We start from the raw sequence: 18,667 nt of genomic DNA on the forward strand, positions 1-18,667 counted from the left end.
CATGAGTAAGCAAACCTACAAGGGAGACACCCACAACCCGCTTCAGCTGATGAGTGCCCGTCTATGGAATGCCTGTGTTGATGTGCATGCGCGGCCAGACCAACCCTGCACATACTACGTTGCTTGTGACAGCCACGATGCCTTGCTTATGGCCTGTCACAATTCCATGCTAGGAACTATAGCACCAAGAAGGGTGAGGAACACCATCCTTCCTCAAGGTAGCTCTTATCTTTTCATAGCTTTCTCGAAGGAGACATGGACCCCCTCATTTTCTCATATTGATGTATTACGGAATGTCATGAGGGAAGTGCCTTCCACTCGAGTACCCATGATTGTGTGCATACAAGACTCCTTAAATCTAGGAATGGACCCCACAAGACACTAACAGCTTACTAAACTAATCTTAACAACTGAATAATAAATAAAAGAAAAAATAAAGTCCTAAATAATCCCATGATTAGATTAGATAAGGTTGGTTCATTGAACCTGGTCATCCAATCGATGGAACCAAAAAGTTCAGATCTGTACCAAACCAACCCAAACGAGTCCTACATTAGTCTATCTACATAGAAGCACAAAGGAATAAAGTGAAAAAGAGGGTGAACTTGTCAATAGACCAAATTATAAAAGGGTTTTATCTTTCTTGTCCATCTTTCTACATGGTTTTGCTTGACACCGACTTAGGGGTGGATGGAGGGGTTGCAACGGCAACTCCTAGGCCGCACTGTCACAGCCATTCTGTTGGCACGACCATGGCACATGGGTTGGCACACGTGGGTGGCATGGTGGCTCGAGGATGGTTTGTTGTGGGGAACGGAGTAGGTATGGCTGTGCTTGGAATGGACATCACTTGCCTTGTGACATTCCGTCTTACATCATTATGACAAAAATGAGGGGGTCCATGTCTCTTTACAGAAAACTACGAAAAGCATAAGAGCTACCTTGAGGAAGGGTGTCGTTCCTCACCCTCCTTGGTGCCATGGTTCCTAGCATGGCATTGCGACAGGACACAAGCAAGGCTTGGTGGGCATCATGGTTGTCACATGCAAGGTATTGTGTACAGGGTTGGCCTGGTCACGCTTGCATATCAACACAAGCATTCCATGGGCAGAGACCATGGATGGGCACTCACCAACTGAAGGGGGCTGTGGGTCCCTCCCCTGTAAGTTTGATTATTGGCGGGGACCATGTACAACGAAAGGCGTTTGCATGGCGTACCACCGGTAGGTGGAGGTTTGGGATTATGATGCTAGTAGCACCAATTATCCGTGTGTGACAATGGCACATGATCTTGAGCGAGTGGGCTATCTTGTGTCTTAAATGCGGGTGTGCCTGCCCTTGGTGGGGCTTGGGTTCGGCCTACCTTAGGCATGTCTGTGTGGCACTCTCTAATAGCCAACGACCAACGATAGGCAACAGTGGTGACACTGCATGAGCAAGTGTGTCATAGGCTTAGCAAACCTTCGGTCTGCATCATGCCATTTGAGTGGGGGTGTTACTACACCTGGGGCACAGTCATGATGATTGGCTTTATGTTTCCTTGAGTTGGAGTGGCACTAATGATGGGATGTATGATAAGGGACAGTTGGGTAAGCAGTGAGCATTATAGTGGGCTAGGTTGAGGGAGCCTCGACAAGTCAGGTTAGGTAAATTTCAAGATGGCTTGAATGGCCTCAAGCTTGCCTTGGTCAAGCATTGGCTAAAGCATCGCATAGGTAGATTGGCCTTGCTAAAGATTTGTCCATGACTGTTGGTATTAGAGGAGGCATTCAATGCTTGGAGCGTAACAGATTATCTCTCTGACAGTTTCTCAGGGCTACATAATGCCACGGGTTGAACAGAAATGCTCTGCCAGTGGATTCAGTTGCAGGACCATGCTTAGTACCATGGTGGTACGTCAACATGGTTGGAAATGGAGTCATTATTGTGATCGGTGTGTTACATCAGGAGCTTTGTGACTGCATCGATTTTAGGTTGTGCTTAATGACTATAGCTTGAGTAAGGTGTCAGACTACGTAGGTAACAGATGGTATGGAGTAGCAATCTGTGTCTACAATGGATCAATGTCTTTGACAGATGTGCGTTGCTACTGTGGCTTGATGTAGGGTGTGAGACTACAAGGTTACAGAGGCAGGGAGTAGCAGCCTTGTCAACTTTGTGTTAGGGTCGTCGACACATTCTTAAGACTCTAGTGCAACAATGGTAGAGCAACTTGGTGTGGTGCTGACGCACGAAGGAAGTCCTCTTCTGAGGCAAAGAAATAAAGGGCTTAATGAGTGTGTCGAGTGGAGGCAATACACATATACGGGTGCCCCAACTCTATTACATTTTATGAGCAGCTTAGGGCATGGCAGCTTTGGCTTGGAAGTAGTTGGATCCTTGGATCCATGCCAATGACTAAACAAGAAGAAGTGATTGCTCATTTGTTGGTGTTTTGCGATCCAAACCAAATGGGAAAAAAGGAGTTCGTAATGCATGTGTAGGAAAGGTAAGAGTGGTCGGTGGCCCTCTTACAGTGTGATGCCTCGTACGGGGGATGCCTCCTATGGAAGATGCCTCAACAAGAGAAGAGCCCCTCAAAGAGTGAGGTGCTAGGGAGTCCTGCAAGCATGGGAGACTTGCCGCCAATGGAGTCACCAACTGCATGGTTGACTAGAATCATTAGGTCCTCGAGAAGCGAGGCATTAGAAGTCCCAACTATAAGAGTGGCTACCAAAGTCTTCTGAAGTAGAGGCACATGATTGAGCCAAGTTAGCATCCTCAGCTGCGTGAATGAGAGTCCCAACTCCTAAGCCCTAATTAATAATGCTTTGACTGAGAAAGTTGGATCAACTGTGAATGCATGTCATGATTGATAGTCGTTCACTCGAGGGGTATTTCATATGCATATCCGAGTGAGGTCAATAGTGGATGGAGTAAAACCTCTTGAGGGAGGCACAAGGCACAGCAAAGGCATAATCAAAGAACTCAAGTGAGAGGCACTGTGACAAACTAGTCACTTAGAGATGGGCTCAAAAGACAGCCAAATTTGGGATGTGAGTGCAAGTGATGGTATGGGACATCATGGGAAGCTTGTGTCTTGAAGATGGTGTGGTCGACTGTGTGGCACACAACAGAAGTGTGGCTCACATTTTGAGCACCATACGTGGTGCATTGGAAGACAAGAACTCAGGGGTCAGCTGGTTTGTGGCACAGTAGAGGTGTGGTAGTGTGAGACATCATGTCATGCTTTGGTTAGAGACACAGTATTGGCCGATTTGAGTATCAGCACAAAAGGTGCATTTAGAAGGCATAACTTAGGGACAATGGTGCAGGGATAGCATTAAAGGAGTATCTTTCCGAGAGAGCATGATTCTCAGTAGGAATTCCACAGAGATTATCATTCATACAGGGAGTCACTAAGGAGAAAATGCAATTCAGTAGAGTGCTAGAAGGATTACCATGGGTGGTGTTGAAGCAGACTTTGTTCAAGCAGGTTGGTGCATTGAAGCTACAGAGTCTTGGAGGGAAATTGGAAGTGTTACTTTGGTGAACCAAATTTATAGACTGGAGGAACAAACATTGTAGTGTTATAGTCCAACTCACGATTGGGCTGTTATTTGGCGACATGGTGTCTTGTTTTAAGCTGCAAGGGTTCTTTGAGATCAGTTGGAAATGTCGGGGAAGCGAGTCATGTCACTTACGAGTAGTGCTTGATGGGGTACGATGTTGGAGGTGGAAGGTTTAGGAGTTGATCGTTGAAATGTTGACAAGGGCGTCAACGATATCTAGTGGGGGAGAAGTCCATGGCTATTCTGTTGGCACGGGCCGTGGCACATGGGTTGGTGGCTCGAGGATGGCTTGTCATGGGGCATGAAGTAGGCATGACTCAATTAGTCTTTACTTCTTTTATTATTAAGTGTTGGAGTCAACTAGGAACTATCCAAGATAGCTTAGGTTGGAGAGTTTTAGGCAATTTAAAATTCTCTTCTTTATTTGGATCGAGTCAATTTTATAAACATGTAAAGGGTTAACAGCCTTCGGGCCTAATTACTTCTTATTTATGGTGGTGTATGCTTTGAATAGTAGTTTGCATGTACCCTAAGCTTATTTATGTGTATCTTAAGCATACATATCCTTTGCGTATCTCGTCTCTTAACTTCCTAAAACTACCCTTCCATTTTGTTGACCGATTCCCATACTTCAAACCTTGCCTAGACTGTGTATTGGGCACTTAATCCTTTGAGAGACGCAGCTTTTTGTACTGCCCTTTGGTTTCTTTCTCTTCCATCGTTGAGTGGAGCTACAGACCTTGCTTTGTTAATAAAATTGCTATTTATTGAAAGCAATCTCCAATGGAATTATTTATCAGTTAGTTCTGCATCTCTCTGTGCAGGTATTGCAATGGAGCTTTTTCTTTGGATTAGGTCAAAGTCACTAGTTCTGATATCTACACATAGTGAGACAGCAAGAGATACATGTTTTACATGCTGGGAGAAGTACTAATACTTGGTACTGTTCCCTGGAACAGAAGGTTTACCTGTACTGCCCATTTTTTGTAAAAGAAGAAAAGAAAAATGTAATAGATGGAAATGTAATATTTTGTTCTACAATGGGCTAAAGAAATTTTTTGTGGCAAAGTATTTTTTTTTCTTAATATAGGTTGGTGTTTTGATACAACAGAGCCAAGAAAAACTTTCGTGGGAATTTTTTTTTTTTTCCCCTGAATTTAGGGTGGTGTTTTGATACAACAGAGCCAAGATGCCCACATATCAAATGGTAACAGGAAAACTGTTCATCGTGTTTATGGAGCTTCAGAGATCAAATACAGCTTCTGACCATCATTAATCATGTTAACATCAAGGATTCTACCACCCTCTTCTGATAAAATGCAGGAATCCACTGCACATTTTAGTTGCTCTGCTGCCATCTTGATGAGCTCTTCCATGGTGCGTGGAATCCACAGAACAATCCCCTCTCTTCTCTTATCTTTTGGATCCCATGGGTGGTAGGGAAACACTGTGCATTTCCTATGTTGATGCTTTTTATCTGTTTCCAACAATGTGGCTGTTAATAACTTGCAAAAAATGATGGGGTCAACAATAACAATAATGGCAAGTAATGCAACTGTAGAAGGGAAAGTGAGTATGTTGAATGGAAATTTTCACCATCAACGTAATTGAAAATAAAAAAAATTCGAAAACAATCGCAGTATCTGTGCTGAGGAAGTGGGAATATAACGTTTTACCATCTAGGGAGCTATGTGCCCAACCAATCTTAACTGCTTCCATGAACCTTTGCTCATAGTGTTGGCCTGTGCAATGTGTTTCACATTCTACCTTAAAACAAATAGGGAGAAAGAATGCCACCCGGTCGTGCAAGACACACTGCCCTTGTGCCTTGACACGGGAGTGCGAAATGACTGGCGGTCATTTCGTGTTCCCCTGTATCAGGGCGTAGGGGCGGTATGCGCTGCGTGACCAGGTGGCATTCTGTTTCCCAAACAAATATTACAAACAGTCTGGTTTTGAAAAATTTTAGGTAAAATGTGCAGAGTGCAGACTGCAGACAGCAGGCAAGAAAGAAAAGATTGAAAATATGCAACATCTCTATGCTACTTCCCTCATAAGTAATGGGTGGCATAGCCTGTTGCAGAAGTCCCCCAATTTTTTGATCCATTTCTTTAATTTTAGGGAGCAAACAAAATGCCTATCCAGGCCCTACTACAATACAAGCAACAGATGAGCCCAATGGAGAGTCAGTCGTGTGCCAAGCTGAAAAACTACAGTGCCTGCATTAGCACAACGGTGCTCGTAAATCCGCTTTACTCCATCCAAGTACTTGTGAATCCATATAAAGGTTGAATTCTACTATACAAATTTTGCATATCTCACATTCAAGCATTAAATAAAGAAAATGTGAAACCAAACTTAATTCTACTATACAAATTTTGCATCTCTCTCTTTTGACGTGTCCTCCAAGCTTAGCTTTATCCCTCATAGGTCCATTTTAGATACCCCAAGGAATAGGCATATTGTTGTATCCTAGGGTCTTGATATGTCTCTCTTGCAGCTTCCTACCTCTTCTTTGGTAGTTTGAGGCTTGTTTCCTTTCCCCCTTGTATTTCCACCCCCCCTTTTTTCCTTCCCCCCCTCCTGGGGTTTGGTAATAGATTTATTTATTCACCAAAAAAAAATGTAATCAAACCCCTATTCAAGCAGCCTCCTGAATTCGTTCCTTGAGCTCCTCGATGCTTGAGCTCCCTCCCGCCGTCTGGCAGCCCTCTTGGTCGGCCTGAGGGCATCTCCCTCTCCTCCCCTCTCCGATGACCCCTTTTCCTCCCTCCCCCTTCCTTCTCCCTGCCTCCATCTTCCTCTCTTGCTGCTCTGCTCCCTCCATGGACAAGTCTTTTTGGCCCTACCCCTTCTCCCCCCCCCTGAAGGTCTTCCTTCGCATTTCATTGCCCCTGCTCTCAATGGATCATCCAAAATTGCCATGTGGCCCCCTTGATTGCTTGATGATGAGGCCAAACTTAGGGAGAATTGTTTGGTTGGACATTTCTTGGGCTCTTGCCCTTCCTTCCACATCATAAAGCTCTCTTTCCAAGCAATGGCACCCTGTAGGAAACCTTGAAATCTTTCGCTTAGATAATGGTTTCTTCATTTAAATTCTCTAATGAGCTTGACAAAAATTCTCTCTTGAAGGTGGTCCATGGCTGGTAGGTAAGAAACCCATTTTCCTTGGACAATGGCACCGTCATCTTCAGCTGAGGAAGGTCGATTTTTCAACCATTCCTCTATGGATTTCTCTTCTTGGCCTCTCCTTCACTTTTGGTGCATTGAAGGTCTTAGTACTGTCGGATCGATAGTGAGAACTCCCCTTTTTACTGATGCTAGAACCACGAGGAAAGATCGATTTGGCCTATGCACGTATTAGTGTCGATGTCTCTGCCGACGCCCCTCTTCCCTCTTTCATTACAGTGAACGAAGGAGATGAATTTTCTTTTGTGCAAGAGGTTCATTACGACTGGAAGCCTCCTCATTGCATCCTCTGCAAGACGTTCGGCCATGATTCTTCTCTCTGTGCTCCCAAGGTCAGTGTGGAATCCACTTCAGACCTCAGTGAAAATACTAAGGATCCAAATCTGTGGAAGTAACTGTTGAAGGTATCAAGCCTATGAAAGAGATCCAAGATCAGAACCAGCTGACTTCTAGAGGAAGGACCAGGACCAGGACCAGACACGACACCATTGGAGAAAGCACCAGCAACAACCAGCTCTGGCATTTGGTTCTCTAGCAGGGTTGTCCGCTGGTCTTTTACCTAACTGTGTTTTACCTTCTGGGCAAAATAGATTTGCTGCTCTATGTGCTGACGACACTACAGACCCTCATCCCTTTCGAGGCTCCCTCTATTCGATTCGACTTGACAGATCACTCTCAACAAGATTTCCCTTTAGTCTCCTTCGATCGAATAGCTGGCCCAGCCCCCTCTAGTCCATCTATCGTAAACGCAAGTTCCCATTGCTCCATGGACTCTCGGGTCTCCATCCCTAACTCGATAATCCCTTCTCCTTCACCTAACTCCTCTGTCTCTCTTCACTCCCCTATCCCTATGACTCCCATCAATCCCTTGACAAACCCACCCCCTTTGCCTTGCGCTCCTACCATAGAAAAAACACAAAAGCTCCGCCCAAGCTCAAAATCTCTTTACCCAGACCCCATGGGCTTGAGTTGGCCCTTTCCCGGCTGTCCCAATGAACCAAGGGGTTATTTGGAATACTCGGGGTCTTAACTCTCCCACCAAACAATTGGCGGTTCGTTCTTGCATTAAGCTACTTCGTTCTCTTATTAAGCTCCTATAAGTCCATGGAATGAATGGTAATCGATTTTAGCTTGGGCTTCTTAGGATATTATTAAGGAGGATCTCATTAAGGTTGTTAAGAGCTTCTTTCTCAATCCAAATCAGATTAAAGGAGTTAATCACACTTTTCTTTGCCTTATTCCCAAGGAAGAGGGTGCTTCAAATATGGCTGATTTTAGACCTATAGCTCTCTACATTCTTCTTTACAAACTTATTGCTAAGATCCTTGCTATCAAGCTAAAGGTTGTTGTGGACCTTCTTGTTATTGAGATTCAATCTACTTTTATTCCTAGAAGAAATATCTCAAACAACATTCTCCTGTGCAATGAGATTGAGAGGATTTGATAGGAAATCCCATTCCCCTACAGCCCTCATGAAGATTGACATTCACAAGGCTTTTGACTCTTCGAGATGGGATTACATTGTTAATGTTTTCGATAATATGGGTTTCCCTCAGGTGTTCACCCATTGGATTCATCAATATATCTCCTCCCAATTTCTCCGTGCTAGTTAATGGCAGCATTGCGGGCTATGACTCCTCATCAGTGAGCATTCGGCAGGGCTGTCCTCTCTCCCCTTATATCTTCACTTTGGCTATGGAGATTCTATTGAGAAGCATTCAATCTCGTAGAGACCAGCAGCTTATCTCTCCTATCCCCAAGTGCAAAGCCCTCAAGCTATGCCATCTTATTTACCCAAAAAAAGCTATCCCATCTTGCCTTTGTCGATGATCTCATGATCTTCTTTAAGGCCTCTATTAGTTCTTTTGGGAGTATCATGGCCTGTCTGCAGCACTTTGAAGACCTTTCAGGGCTTCGGATCAACCATACAAAGTCTTCATTATTACTTGCAGGGGTCTCCAAATTTGAGAAAGCTTTTTTTTATCGATATTTCTGATTTTACTCTTGGCCAACTTCTAGTTAAATATTTGGGGCTGCCTCTGATTCCCGCCAGGCTTATTGTGCATTACTGCTCCCCTATGTTGGATCTTATTAGGAAAAAACTTCAGCTTTGGTATGGAAAGCTCCTCACTTATGTGGGTTGGTTAGTCCTTGTTAAATTTGTGTTGCAATTAATGTACATCTACTGGTCAGGCATATTCGGGCTTCCTTCTTCCACTATCAAGTCTAAGTCTTTGGAATCTCTTATGGCTTCTTTTCTCTGGAAAGGTTAAGAATCTTCCAGATTTCTTCATCCCATCAGCTAGGCCTCTGTCTGTCTACCCAAAGAAGAGGAAGGTTTAGGGCTTTGTCATATCAAAGATGTGAATTCATCAGGCATCATAAAGCTGATTTGGAAGATCATTTCTAAAAAGCAAAGTATTTGGATTGGATTCACTCAGAACCCCTCTACAATGACTCCTTTTGGTTTGTCTCAGTCCCTTCTGATGCTTCTTGGGTTTGGTGCAAGATACTAGCTCGTAGACCTATTTCTTTGGGAGCCATTAGTACCCAGATTGGTGATGGCAGACCTAATTACTTATGGTTGGACAACTAGCATCCTTCAGGAATTCTCCTTTATTCAATCTCTTCCAGAGCTATTTATAACTATGATTTGAACAAACAATCTTTGGTTGCTGATATTATGCTTGATGATGACTGGGACCCTCCGGACACTCTTCACCCAATGCTTAATAATGTGTAGAATGCCTTGGCATCTATCAATAGAAAACCCCCAGAGATGGGTTTATCTGGTCCCCTAACATATTGGGCCTGTTCAGTTCTAGAGCAGCCTGGAATCTCATTCGTGCAAGATGACCTCAACCCCCTCGAAGGAATCTTATTTGGTTCAAGCATCATATCCCCCGGCATTGCTTCACAATCTAGAGAGTCTTCTCAAACTGCCTTCCAACGAGTCCTTCCTTCGCCATCGGCAGATTCATATTTTTCCTCTATGTTGTCTCTGTTGGAACGCTGATGAAGATACAGATCACCTCTTCTTCGCCTGTCCTGTCTCCTACTCTTTGGAAAGGCATCCTAGCTAAATGTTGGCCCCATAGACAAAGAGTTCTCCCTTTTGCAAGGGAATGGAAGTGGGTAGACATGACTTTTGTTGGATCTTCTATCTGTAACACTATGGGAAAGTTGGCCTTTTGTGCTGTTATTAATCACATCTGGATGGAGTGCAATATTAGGAAATGGACCACCAACTCTCGATCGCTTAGATAGATTTGGGATGTCATTTCTTTTGATATTAAAGCTAAGCTTTCTGCTGTCTCCTCTTGTTTAGACACCCCAAGGAACAGGCATATTGTTGTGTCTTGGGACCTCCCCCTCTCCTCTATTCAGCTCCCTCTCTCTCCTATTTGAGGTTTAGGGCTGCTTGTGTGTTTGTATTTTCTTTTCTTTTTCCCTTTTAGGGGCCTCTGTATTCCTCTTTCTCTTTGGTAATGAACTATTTATTCACCCAAAACGAAAATGTAATCAAACAGAAAATAATAACACGAATAAGAGTTGAATCCTAAGTGGCGACATAGAGACTGGGAGTCCCGTCAGAAACAAACTGAACATCTAGGGATAGCCCCCTTGGAATAAATGGTAATCGGTTTCACTTATTTAGAATCTTTCTTTTTAATGTTTGTAGACCTTTTCATCCGTGATGTTTTCAGTTTCTTTTATTTGAACGGAGTGAAAATATAGTAAAGATGATACCTCGAATTTCTTGAGAGCATTCAGGGTACTCAGACAACTGCACAGACTTTGCAGCTTCTAGTAGATGGATCAAATTCTTGTTGCCACACATATGGCCTTCATCAAGTGGAGTCTTTCCCCATCTGCAAATGGCAGAAAAATTGTAACATCATCTTTTCAGAATTTACTAGTCAAATAAATACATGTAGAGACTGAATATTCATGTTCTACACTGAATATTAGTTTCACTTGTTTGTAATTCTCTCCGGTTTACTTCATGCAATGTGACTATCTCAGGGACCTGACTTGCTAGAATCGTGGACCCTAAGTATTTAAATGAAATCCTATATCTCAGGCTTTCTTGGTGATGCAAATGAGCTACCAATAGTTAAATAAATGCAAAGAACATCAAACACCATTGAAGCTGACATTGTGAAGCAAAGCATGCAAACTGGCAGTTCTTTTGACTCCACATCTTTCATTATATATATATATAGGAATTTTCTTATTGACACCCCTTAAGGTAAATAATTTGTAACCGTACTTTTTTTCCCTTTTAGTATGACACTTTTTTTTTCAATGAGGGTAAATTTTGGCATTTCACATGTGTACTCAAAAAATGCGCAAGATATCGACCTTTTTTCATAATATTTCAAATTATTTTGAAAACTTTTGACTTCCGACTTAGAACTTTTGGGAATAAGACAAGGGCAAATCAAAAGGTGTCTAGTTCTAAAAACATCAATAGAGGTGTCATTTAGACAATCCCTTTAACAAATTTGGATAAATATTTAACGTGGGCTCGCTTTGTTTCCATGTAAAAAGATGGAAAAGGAACATTTTGCTGTAAAATAAGTTTTTCAAAAAAGAAATGAAAAAAATAGAAAACATTTACATTAAGGAAAATTTTCATGTAAAATATCATTTAGAAGGTAAATTTTACAATGAAACAAACAGGGCCTTTCAAGGAACAAATAAACATGGAAAACTCAGCAGACCAACAAGATGAACCCTGTGATACCTGTCCTTTGAGAAAACATTTGCACCAGCTTCTATCAGAATTTTTGTCATCAAATATAACCCTTCTGCTGTAGCTACATGGAGTGGTGTTCGGTGATCATAATCTTTGGAGTTTGGATCAACGCCATTGGCCAATACTCTTTTCAGAAAATCTGCATCACCCCTTATAACAGTGTTGCACAGATAGCTACCAACATTATCAATGTCTAAGGATGCTCCTTCTTTAACTAGTAAAGATGCCACCCGGTCATGCCCATTCTTGATGGCTTCAAGTAAAGGTGTATTTCCAAACTTATCTAATGATAGAGATACAGCAGATTAAATATTAACAGGATATTGTTGTTAACTAATCCATCATCTAGTGAAAGAATATTGAAAAACCCTGCGAGAAAACTGCAACAATGGAGAACTTAAGAAGGTTACCTGAAATATTGAAAACCACGCCTTTTTGGATAAGGAAGCATGTGATATCTTCATAGCCTCTTGATGCAGCAAGATGCTGTTGAAATCAAAAGCAATTTTAATGATGAAATGACGTATTTCCTTCAATTCTAATGAAGAATACATTCTACAGACTTGTCAATAATATTCTTAAAGAGACACCACAGTTACAATAATCATTCTATATTCAATAACTTTCCACTTCCATGGGAATGAGGGATCAAACTCGTAAGCTAATGGTTGCTGATGGTAAATCAAACAATTGAGCTATGGAACCAAAGGCCAAATAGCCTGTATGGTAAAATGAAGATTTGGGAATAATAATTCATCGTCTATACTTCAGCAGAAACTCTTCAAATTAAACAAAAGAAAAGAGCTGAGGGTGACATCAGCTCAATGCATAATCATAAAAGAGATTTTAGAGTGACCCTGATGATACATAACTGATACAATCATACAACAACAACAATAACAAACTCAGCCTCATCCCAACTTAATGGGGTCAGCTACATGGATCCAAACATAACAAAGTGTGGAAAACAGAGTTCTAACCAAAAAAGGGAAAGAAAAGATGGGAAAAGAGGGATGGGGAAAGAGTGAAGAATGAGAAAAGACAAAGACAAATGAAATATGGGAAATAAATAGGAAAATGAAAGATGAAAGATAGTGAGAAGAAACAGGCACAGCCCAGCATGTCAAGAGAAACTCAGCTAGATGGGGTCTGCAACATGGATCTTTGCCCTCCAATAGGCTCTGCCCGAGGTCATACTTGGTACAAGATCTAGGCTACGCTTATCCTTCTTCACCACTTCGCCTATGGTCATTTCAGGTCATTTTAGGTCTGCCCCTAGCTCTTTTAGCTCCTTCAATTGGAATCATATCACTCTTCCTTACTGGGGCATCCCTAGGCCTCCGGTGAATATGACCAAACCACCTTAAATACTCTCTCGGAGCTTGCCATTGATCGGGGCAATTCCCAAGTCCGCTCTTATACTTTCATTTCATACTTTATCCTTCCTTATTTTTCCACACATCCATCTTAACATCCTCTTCTTTGCTACACAAACCTTATCAATATGACGCTTTTTAACTGCCCAACATTCTGCCTCATACATCATGGCCAGTCCTACAACAGTCCTATAGAACTTTCCTTTAAGCTTTAAAGGAATATGTCGGTCGCACAACACTCCGGACGCACCTCTCCATTTCAACCATCCCACTTTAATTCTCTGTGAAACATCATCCTCTATGTCACCTTCTTTATTTATGATTGACCCCAGATATCTAAAATAATCGCTTTGCGGTCTCTCTCTTTCCTCAATTCGCACCATATCAGTATCCATCAAAGTGTGACTAAAATTACACATCATATACTCCGTCTTCGTTCTACTAATCTTGAAGCCTCTTGTTTCCAAGGTTGATCTCCAAAGTTAGAGTTAATCCCTTCTTTTGTCTCATCCACCAGAACGATATCATCAACAGAGAGCATACACAAAGGGACCTCGTCTTGAATGCTCTTGGTTAGATCGTCCATAATAAGTGCAAAAACGTAAGGACATAAGGCTGATCCTTAATGTAACCCAATCGTAATTGGGAATTCCTTGCCTTGACTTGACCTCGCATAGATCTCACACTAGTCACCACACCCTCATACATATCTTTAATAACATCCACATATTTACTCTCCACCCCTCTCTTCACTAGAACATGTTGGATTAGATATCTAGGGACTCGGTCATAGGTTTTCTCCAGATCGATAAGACCATATGGAGATCTTTCTTGCAATCTCTATATCTTTCCATCAGCCTCCGCAATAAGTAGATAGCCTCTGTCATGGATCTACCTGGTATAAAGCCAAATTGGTTCATCGATATTTGAGTCTCTCTTCTCAAACGGGCTTCAATGACCTTCTTCTACAGTTTCATAGTGTGGCTCATTAGCTTTATGCTTCTATAGTTATTACAACTTTGGATATCACCTTTATTTTTGTAGATCGGGACTACAATGCTTCTCCTCCTTTCATTTGGCATCTTCCTTGTGTTCAAAATCTTGTTAAACAAATCAATTAACCAATAAACCCCACGACCTGATATTCAATATTTAGTAGTTAGAATTGAAAAAAGTATATCGATCGATGCTACTAGTGGAATTCCGTGAATACTAGCTTGAGTCAGAGTGACTACAGCCATCTTTATTTATAATAAAGAGAACAACATTCTAGAATGAGTACAAGGACAGAAATACCCTTATGACCATTCTACCCCTGAACCCATATTACAGCATTCCCCCTAAAGTTGGTGCATACATATCAAACATGCCGAACTTGCTAATTATAGGAAAAAATAACTTAGTACTGATTCCTTTGGTAAGGACATCAGCTAGCTGTTCACTAAACTGAATATATGGGATACAAATTATTCCTTGTTCTAGCTTCTCTTTGATGAAGTGTCAGTCAATCTCAACATGTTTGGTATGATCATGTTGAATCGGGTTGTGAGCAATGCTGATTGTGGACTTGCTGTCACAGTAGAGCCGCATAGGAAGATCAACATGCATCCCCAAATCTTGAAGAAGCCCCTTAAGCCAAAGAAGCTCACAAATACCCTGCGCCATAGCTCGGAACTCAGCTTTAGCACTAGATCGAGCCACAACAGCTTGCTTTTTACTTCTCCAAGTAGTTAGGTTTCCTCTAACAAATGTGCAATACCCAGATGTGGACTTCCTATCATCAGGACTGCCAGCCCAATTTGCATCAGTGTACGCTTCTATCCGGAGATGGCTATGTGGAGAGAACAAAACTCCTTTCCCAGGAGATGACTTGAGGTAATGGAGAATTCTGTATGCTGCTTCCAAGTGAGAAGAGTGAGGATCATGCATGTATTGATTGACGAGGCTTACAGCAAATGTGATATCTGGCCGGGTATGTGAGAGGTAGATCAATCGACCAACTAACCTCTGATAACTGCCTTTGTCCACCGGGTCACCTTCCTTACTCTTCAAATGTGTGTTGGGCTCCAGAGGGGTATCTGCTGGTTTACACCCAAGCATCCCTGTTTCTTTCAATAAATCCAAGGTATATTTCCTTTGAGAGACAAATATGCCCTTAGTTGAATAGGCAACCTCAATCCCTAGGAAGTACCTTAATCTACCCAAATCTTTAACTTCAAATTCGGTGCCCAAATAAGTCTTCAATTTCTTGATTTCCTGTGCATCACTGCCTGTGATCACTATGTCATCTACACAAACAATCAACACTGTCACTTGCTGTCCTATCTTCTTAACAAACAATGTGTGATCAGCATTGTGCTTATACCCATAAGCAATCATAGCCTTATGGAACCGGCCAAACCATGCCCTTGGTGACTATTTCAGATCATATAGGGCATTTTTCAGCTTACATACCTTTCCCTGAGTTTCTGAAGAAGTAAAACCAAGAGCTATCTCCATGTAGACATCTTCTTCCAAATCTCCATGCAAGAAGGCATTCTTCACATCAAGTTGTTGGAGTTCCCATCCTTGATTCACAGCACAATAGATAATGACCCGTACAATATTCATCTTTGCTACAGGAGCAAAGGTCTCTTGATAATCAATTCCTTGGGTTTGAGTAAACCCTTTGGCAACAAGTCTTGCTTTGTGCCTTTCCACTGAGCCATCAGCCTTGTGCTTCACAACAAAGACCCATTTACAACCAACGGGTCTTTTTCCTAGTGGAGGACTCAGCAAATCCCAAGTCTGGTTTTTTTCAAGGGCATGCATTTCTTCATTCATCACATCCTTCCATTTCTATGCGGCTATTGCCTCCTGCCAATTGTTAGGGATGGAAATAGAGGATAAAGAAGATACAAAGGCATGGAAAGCAGGAGTTAGAGAATTGCATGACACAAAGTTAGAAATAGGGTGCAATGTACAACTCCTCTTTGATTTTTTAACAGCTGGGTAAATCAAGACTGGGATCAAGAGAAGGCTTACCAGAAATCTGACTAAGAGCAAGACTTGGAGTAGGAACAGATGTCGATTGAGTAGGATCAGTGATAGTGGTCTCTTTGTACAGAGGGCCGTCCAGAGGAAAATCAGTTCCTCGAATGTACACATTTTCCTTTGCCTGTTCTTGCTGTCCCACTTCTTGTTCTTGACTTGTAACTCCATCTTCAAATTCAACAGAAACATCCTTTATAGTAGGTATCTCAATGTCTAGAGGAGCAATCAGCGGAACCTCTTCACCACTTATAATCTCCCCCCACAGAGGTTCCTGTTGTTTAAAGTAAGCCTCAAACTCCCAGAACACTACATCCATAGTGACAAACACTTTTCGGGTAGGAGGATGATAGCACTTATACCCCTTCTTGGTAGCAGAATAACCAAGAAATATGCATCGCAGCCCCTTGGGATCAAACTTGCCATGTACATGGTGATTCCTGGTAAACACAACACAGCCAAATACTTTGGGGGACACAACAAAAGTCGATTTCTCAGAGAGCACATCCAATGGGCAGCGGCCATCCAAAGCACGGGATGGAAGTTTATTAATAAGATATGTGGCTGTAAGGACAGCGTCACCCCAAAAACGAGGAGGAACAGCCATAGTGAACATAAGAGAACGAGCAACCTCCAAAAGATGTTGGTTCTTGCGTTCAGCCACCCCGTTTTGAGCAGGAGTGTCAACTCAAGAGGTTTGATGAATGATCCCATGGCTGTCCAAATATGACCGAAAGGCACCATCCATATACTCCTTCCCATTATCTGACCGGAGAATCTTGACCTTGGCATCGAACTGTATCTCGACCATCTTATGAAATAAAGTAAAACATGTGAAAACGTCACTTTTACTATGCATCAAATACACCCAAGTAGTCCGGTTGAAACAGTCAATGAAAGTGACAAACCATCGAAACCCAGAGCTAGAGACACAATAGGCAGGGCCCCACACATCAGAATGTATCAAACCAAAAGGATGCAAGCTTCTATTATTAGAAATTGGAAAAATGCTTCTAGTTTGCTTTGCCAAAGTGCAAGCATCACAAGAAAAATTATATTTATTACATCTTTTCAGTAAACTGGGAAATAAATTCGAAAAAACACCAATTAGAGGATGTGGCCCAAACGACAATGCCAATTATTCAACTCAAAAAGTGCAGAATCAAAATCAGAAGATGCAGGCTGAGATGTCAAAGCTGCCTGGGAACCGTCAAGCACGTACAGACCACCAACCACCTTACCACATGCAATCGTACTGTCCATTGCCAAGTTCTGAAATAAATAATGGGTTGGGAAAAATGTTACCTTGCAGTTTAAATCCCTAGGTATGCTACTAATGGAAAGCAAATTGGTAGTGAACTTAGGAACATGTAACACAGATTAAAGGGTAAGAGAGGAAGAACACTGCACAGATCCCTTTCCCGAGATAGGAGAAAGAGATCCATCAGCAACACGAACCTTAATCTGACCAGATAAAGGAAAATATATGGAATAAAAAGAGGAGGAACCGGTCATATGGTCGGTTACCCTTGAGTCAATTACCCAAGAATTGGGCATGACTGAGGTGCAATTCCCACCAAATGAAATACCTGTGGATGAAGGTGTATTGTGAGTAGTAGGCAGAGACAGAGCCAAGGCAGCCATGGAAGAAGATACAAATGCCGAAGAAGATGTGTCCAAACGAGTCACCATATCCCGTAAATTTTGCAAATCCGCCATAACCTGTGACAGAGAAGGATCAGACTGGTAGATCAAGAAGAGCCCCCACGGGAAGACTATGATCCAGAAATAAGAGCCAAGCGCTCCTGAGTAACAAGGTGAACCATGGCGGTACATCGACTATCCTCAACTGAAAGAATCACATAGGCCTGTTCAAGAGTTGGGAGAGGTTCGCGATTTAAAATATTCGACCGGATATGATCAAACTCAATATTCAGGCCGGCCAAGTAATCAAAGACGCATAAACCATCCTCTGACTTCTAGTAGGCCGTGGCGTCAACATCAATGGTTGCAGTGAAGGTGCCAAGAAAATCCAATTGCTGCCACATTGTACACATGATAATTGCTGCCATTTAACTTGATGGTGTTCACCGGAAACGGAATAAAGTCACGGTACGACGAACCATTAGAAACAGAAGAGGCAGAAGTGATCTCTGAGACATCAAGCATGTTGGCTGGAAAAAAAATCGCAGAATCCAAAAACAAGGCCTCCAAAAAAAAATAGATCATAAGGAGGGAAAAAAAGGACTCTCGGTGGGAGTCAACTCACCCCCAAGGGTGGGGAAAATTTAACAGCAAGGGAAGAGACAGCCTCCCGCGAGAAAAAAAAAGGAAGGGCGAGAGGCCGCGGGTCTGGCGGAGGAGGCGGAAGCAGGTGGGAGGCCCTACGGGGGCTGGCGGCGGTGGTGGAAGAGGGTGGGAGGCCCTGCGGGGGCTGGCGGTGGTGGCGGAAGAGGTCAAGAGACCTACGGGGGTTGGCGGAAGGGAGAGGAGGGCTGGTGGCGGTGGCGGTGGCGGAGGGCTGGCGGAAGGTGGAGGAGGCTGGCGGTGGTGGCTGGCCTTAGGTCAAAATCACGAAGGAGAAAAGAGAAAGAGAAAAAAAAGAAAAACAAAAGGAAAATATTTTAATTCCCATATTCCCGGAATATTTTTGGCTCTGATGCCATGTGGAATTCCGTGAATACTGGCTTGAGTCAAAGTGACTACAACCATCTTTATTTATAATAAAGAGAAGAACATTCTGGAATGAGTACAAGGAC

At 42.5% G+C, this 18,667-nt stretch overlaps 2 protein-coding genes across 7 annotated transcripts in view; one reads left to right on the forward strand and one right to left on the reverse strand.

The window, feature by feature from the left end:
• The window catches only part of LOC122667145 (vacuolar fusion protein CCZ1 homolog B-like), a 64,415-nt gene extending 59,800 nt beyond the window's left edge, over positions 1-4,615 (forward strand). For all 4 annotated transcript variants that reach the window (XM_043863352.1, XM_043863351.1, XM_043863350.1 and 1 more), the window contains one exon: positions 4,376-4,615. In XM_043863352.1, coding sequence (XP_043719287.1) covers positions 4,376-4,406 — 31 coding nt within the window. In that variant the 3' untranslated portion in view covers positions 4,407-4,615. The remainder of the gene's footprint in view (positions 1-4,375) is intronic.
• Positions 4,616-4,701: 86 nt separating this feature from the next.
• LOC122667144 (potassium channel KOR1-like) overlaps positions 4,702-18,667 on the reverse strand; it is a 71,040-nt gene continuing 57,074 nt past the window's right edge. For 2 of the 3 annotated variants that reach the window (XM_043863347.1, XM_043863346.1), the window contains 4 exons: positions 11,913-11,988; positions 11,491-11,785; positions 10,491-10,612; positions 4,702-5,028 (listed from right to left, as the gene is read on the reverse strand). In XM_043863347.1, the coding sequence (XP_043719282.1) occupies positions 4,784-5,028; positions 10,491-10,612; positions 11,491-11,785; positions 11,913-11,988 (738 nt within the window). In that variant the 3' untranslated portion in view covers positions 4,702-4,783. The remainder of the gene's footprint in view (positions 5,029-10,490; positions 10,613-11,490; positions 11,786-11,912; positions 11,989-18,667) is intronic. The other variant, XM_043863348.1, reaches the window with a different exon arrangement.

The sequence above is a fragment of the Telopea speciosissima genome, chromosome 7, assembly GCF_018873765.1.
Source record: "Telopea speciosissima isolate NSW1024214 ecotype Mountain lineage chromosome 7, Tspe_v1, whole genome shotgun sequence".
NCBI classification, from domain to species: domain Eukaryota; kingdom Viridiplantae; phylum Streptophyta; class Magnoliopsida; order Proteales; family Proteaceae; genus Telopea; species Telopea speciosissima.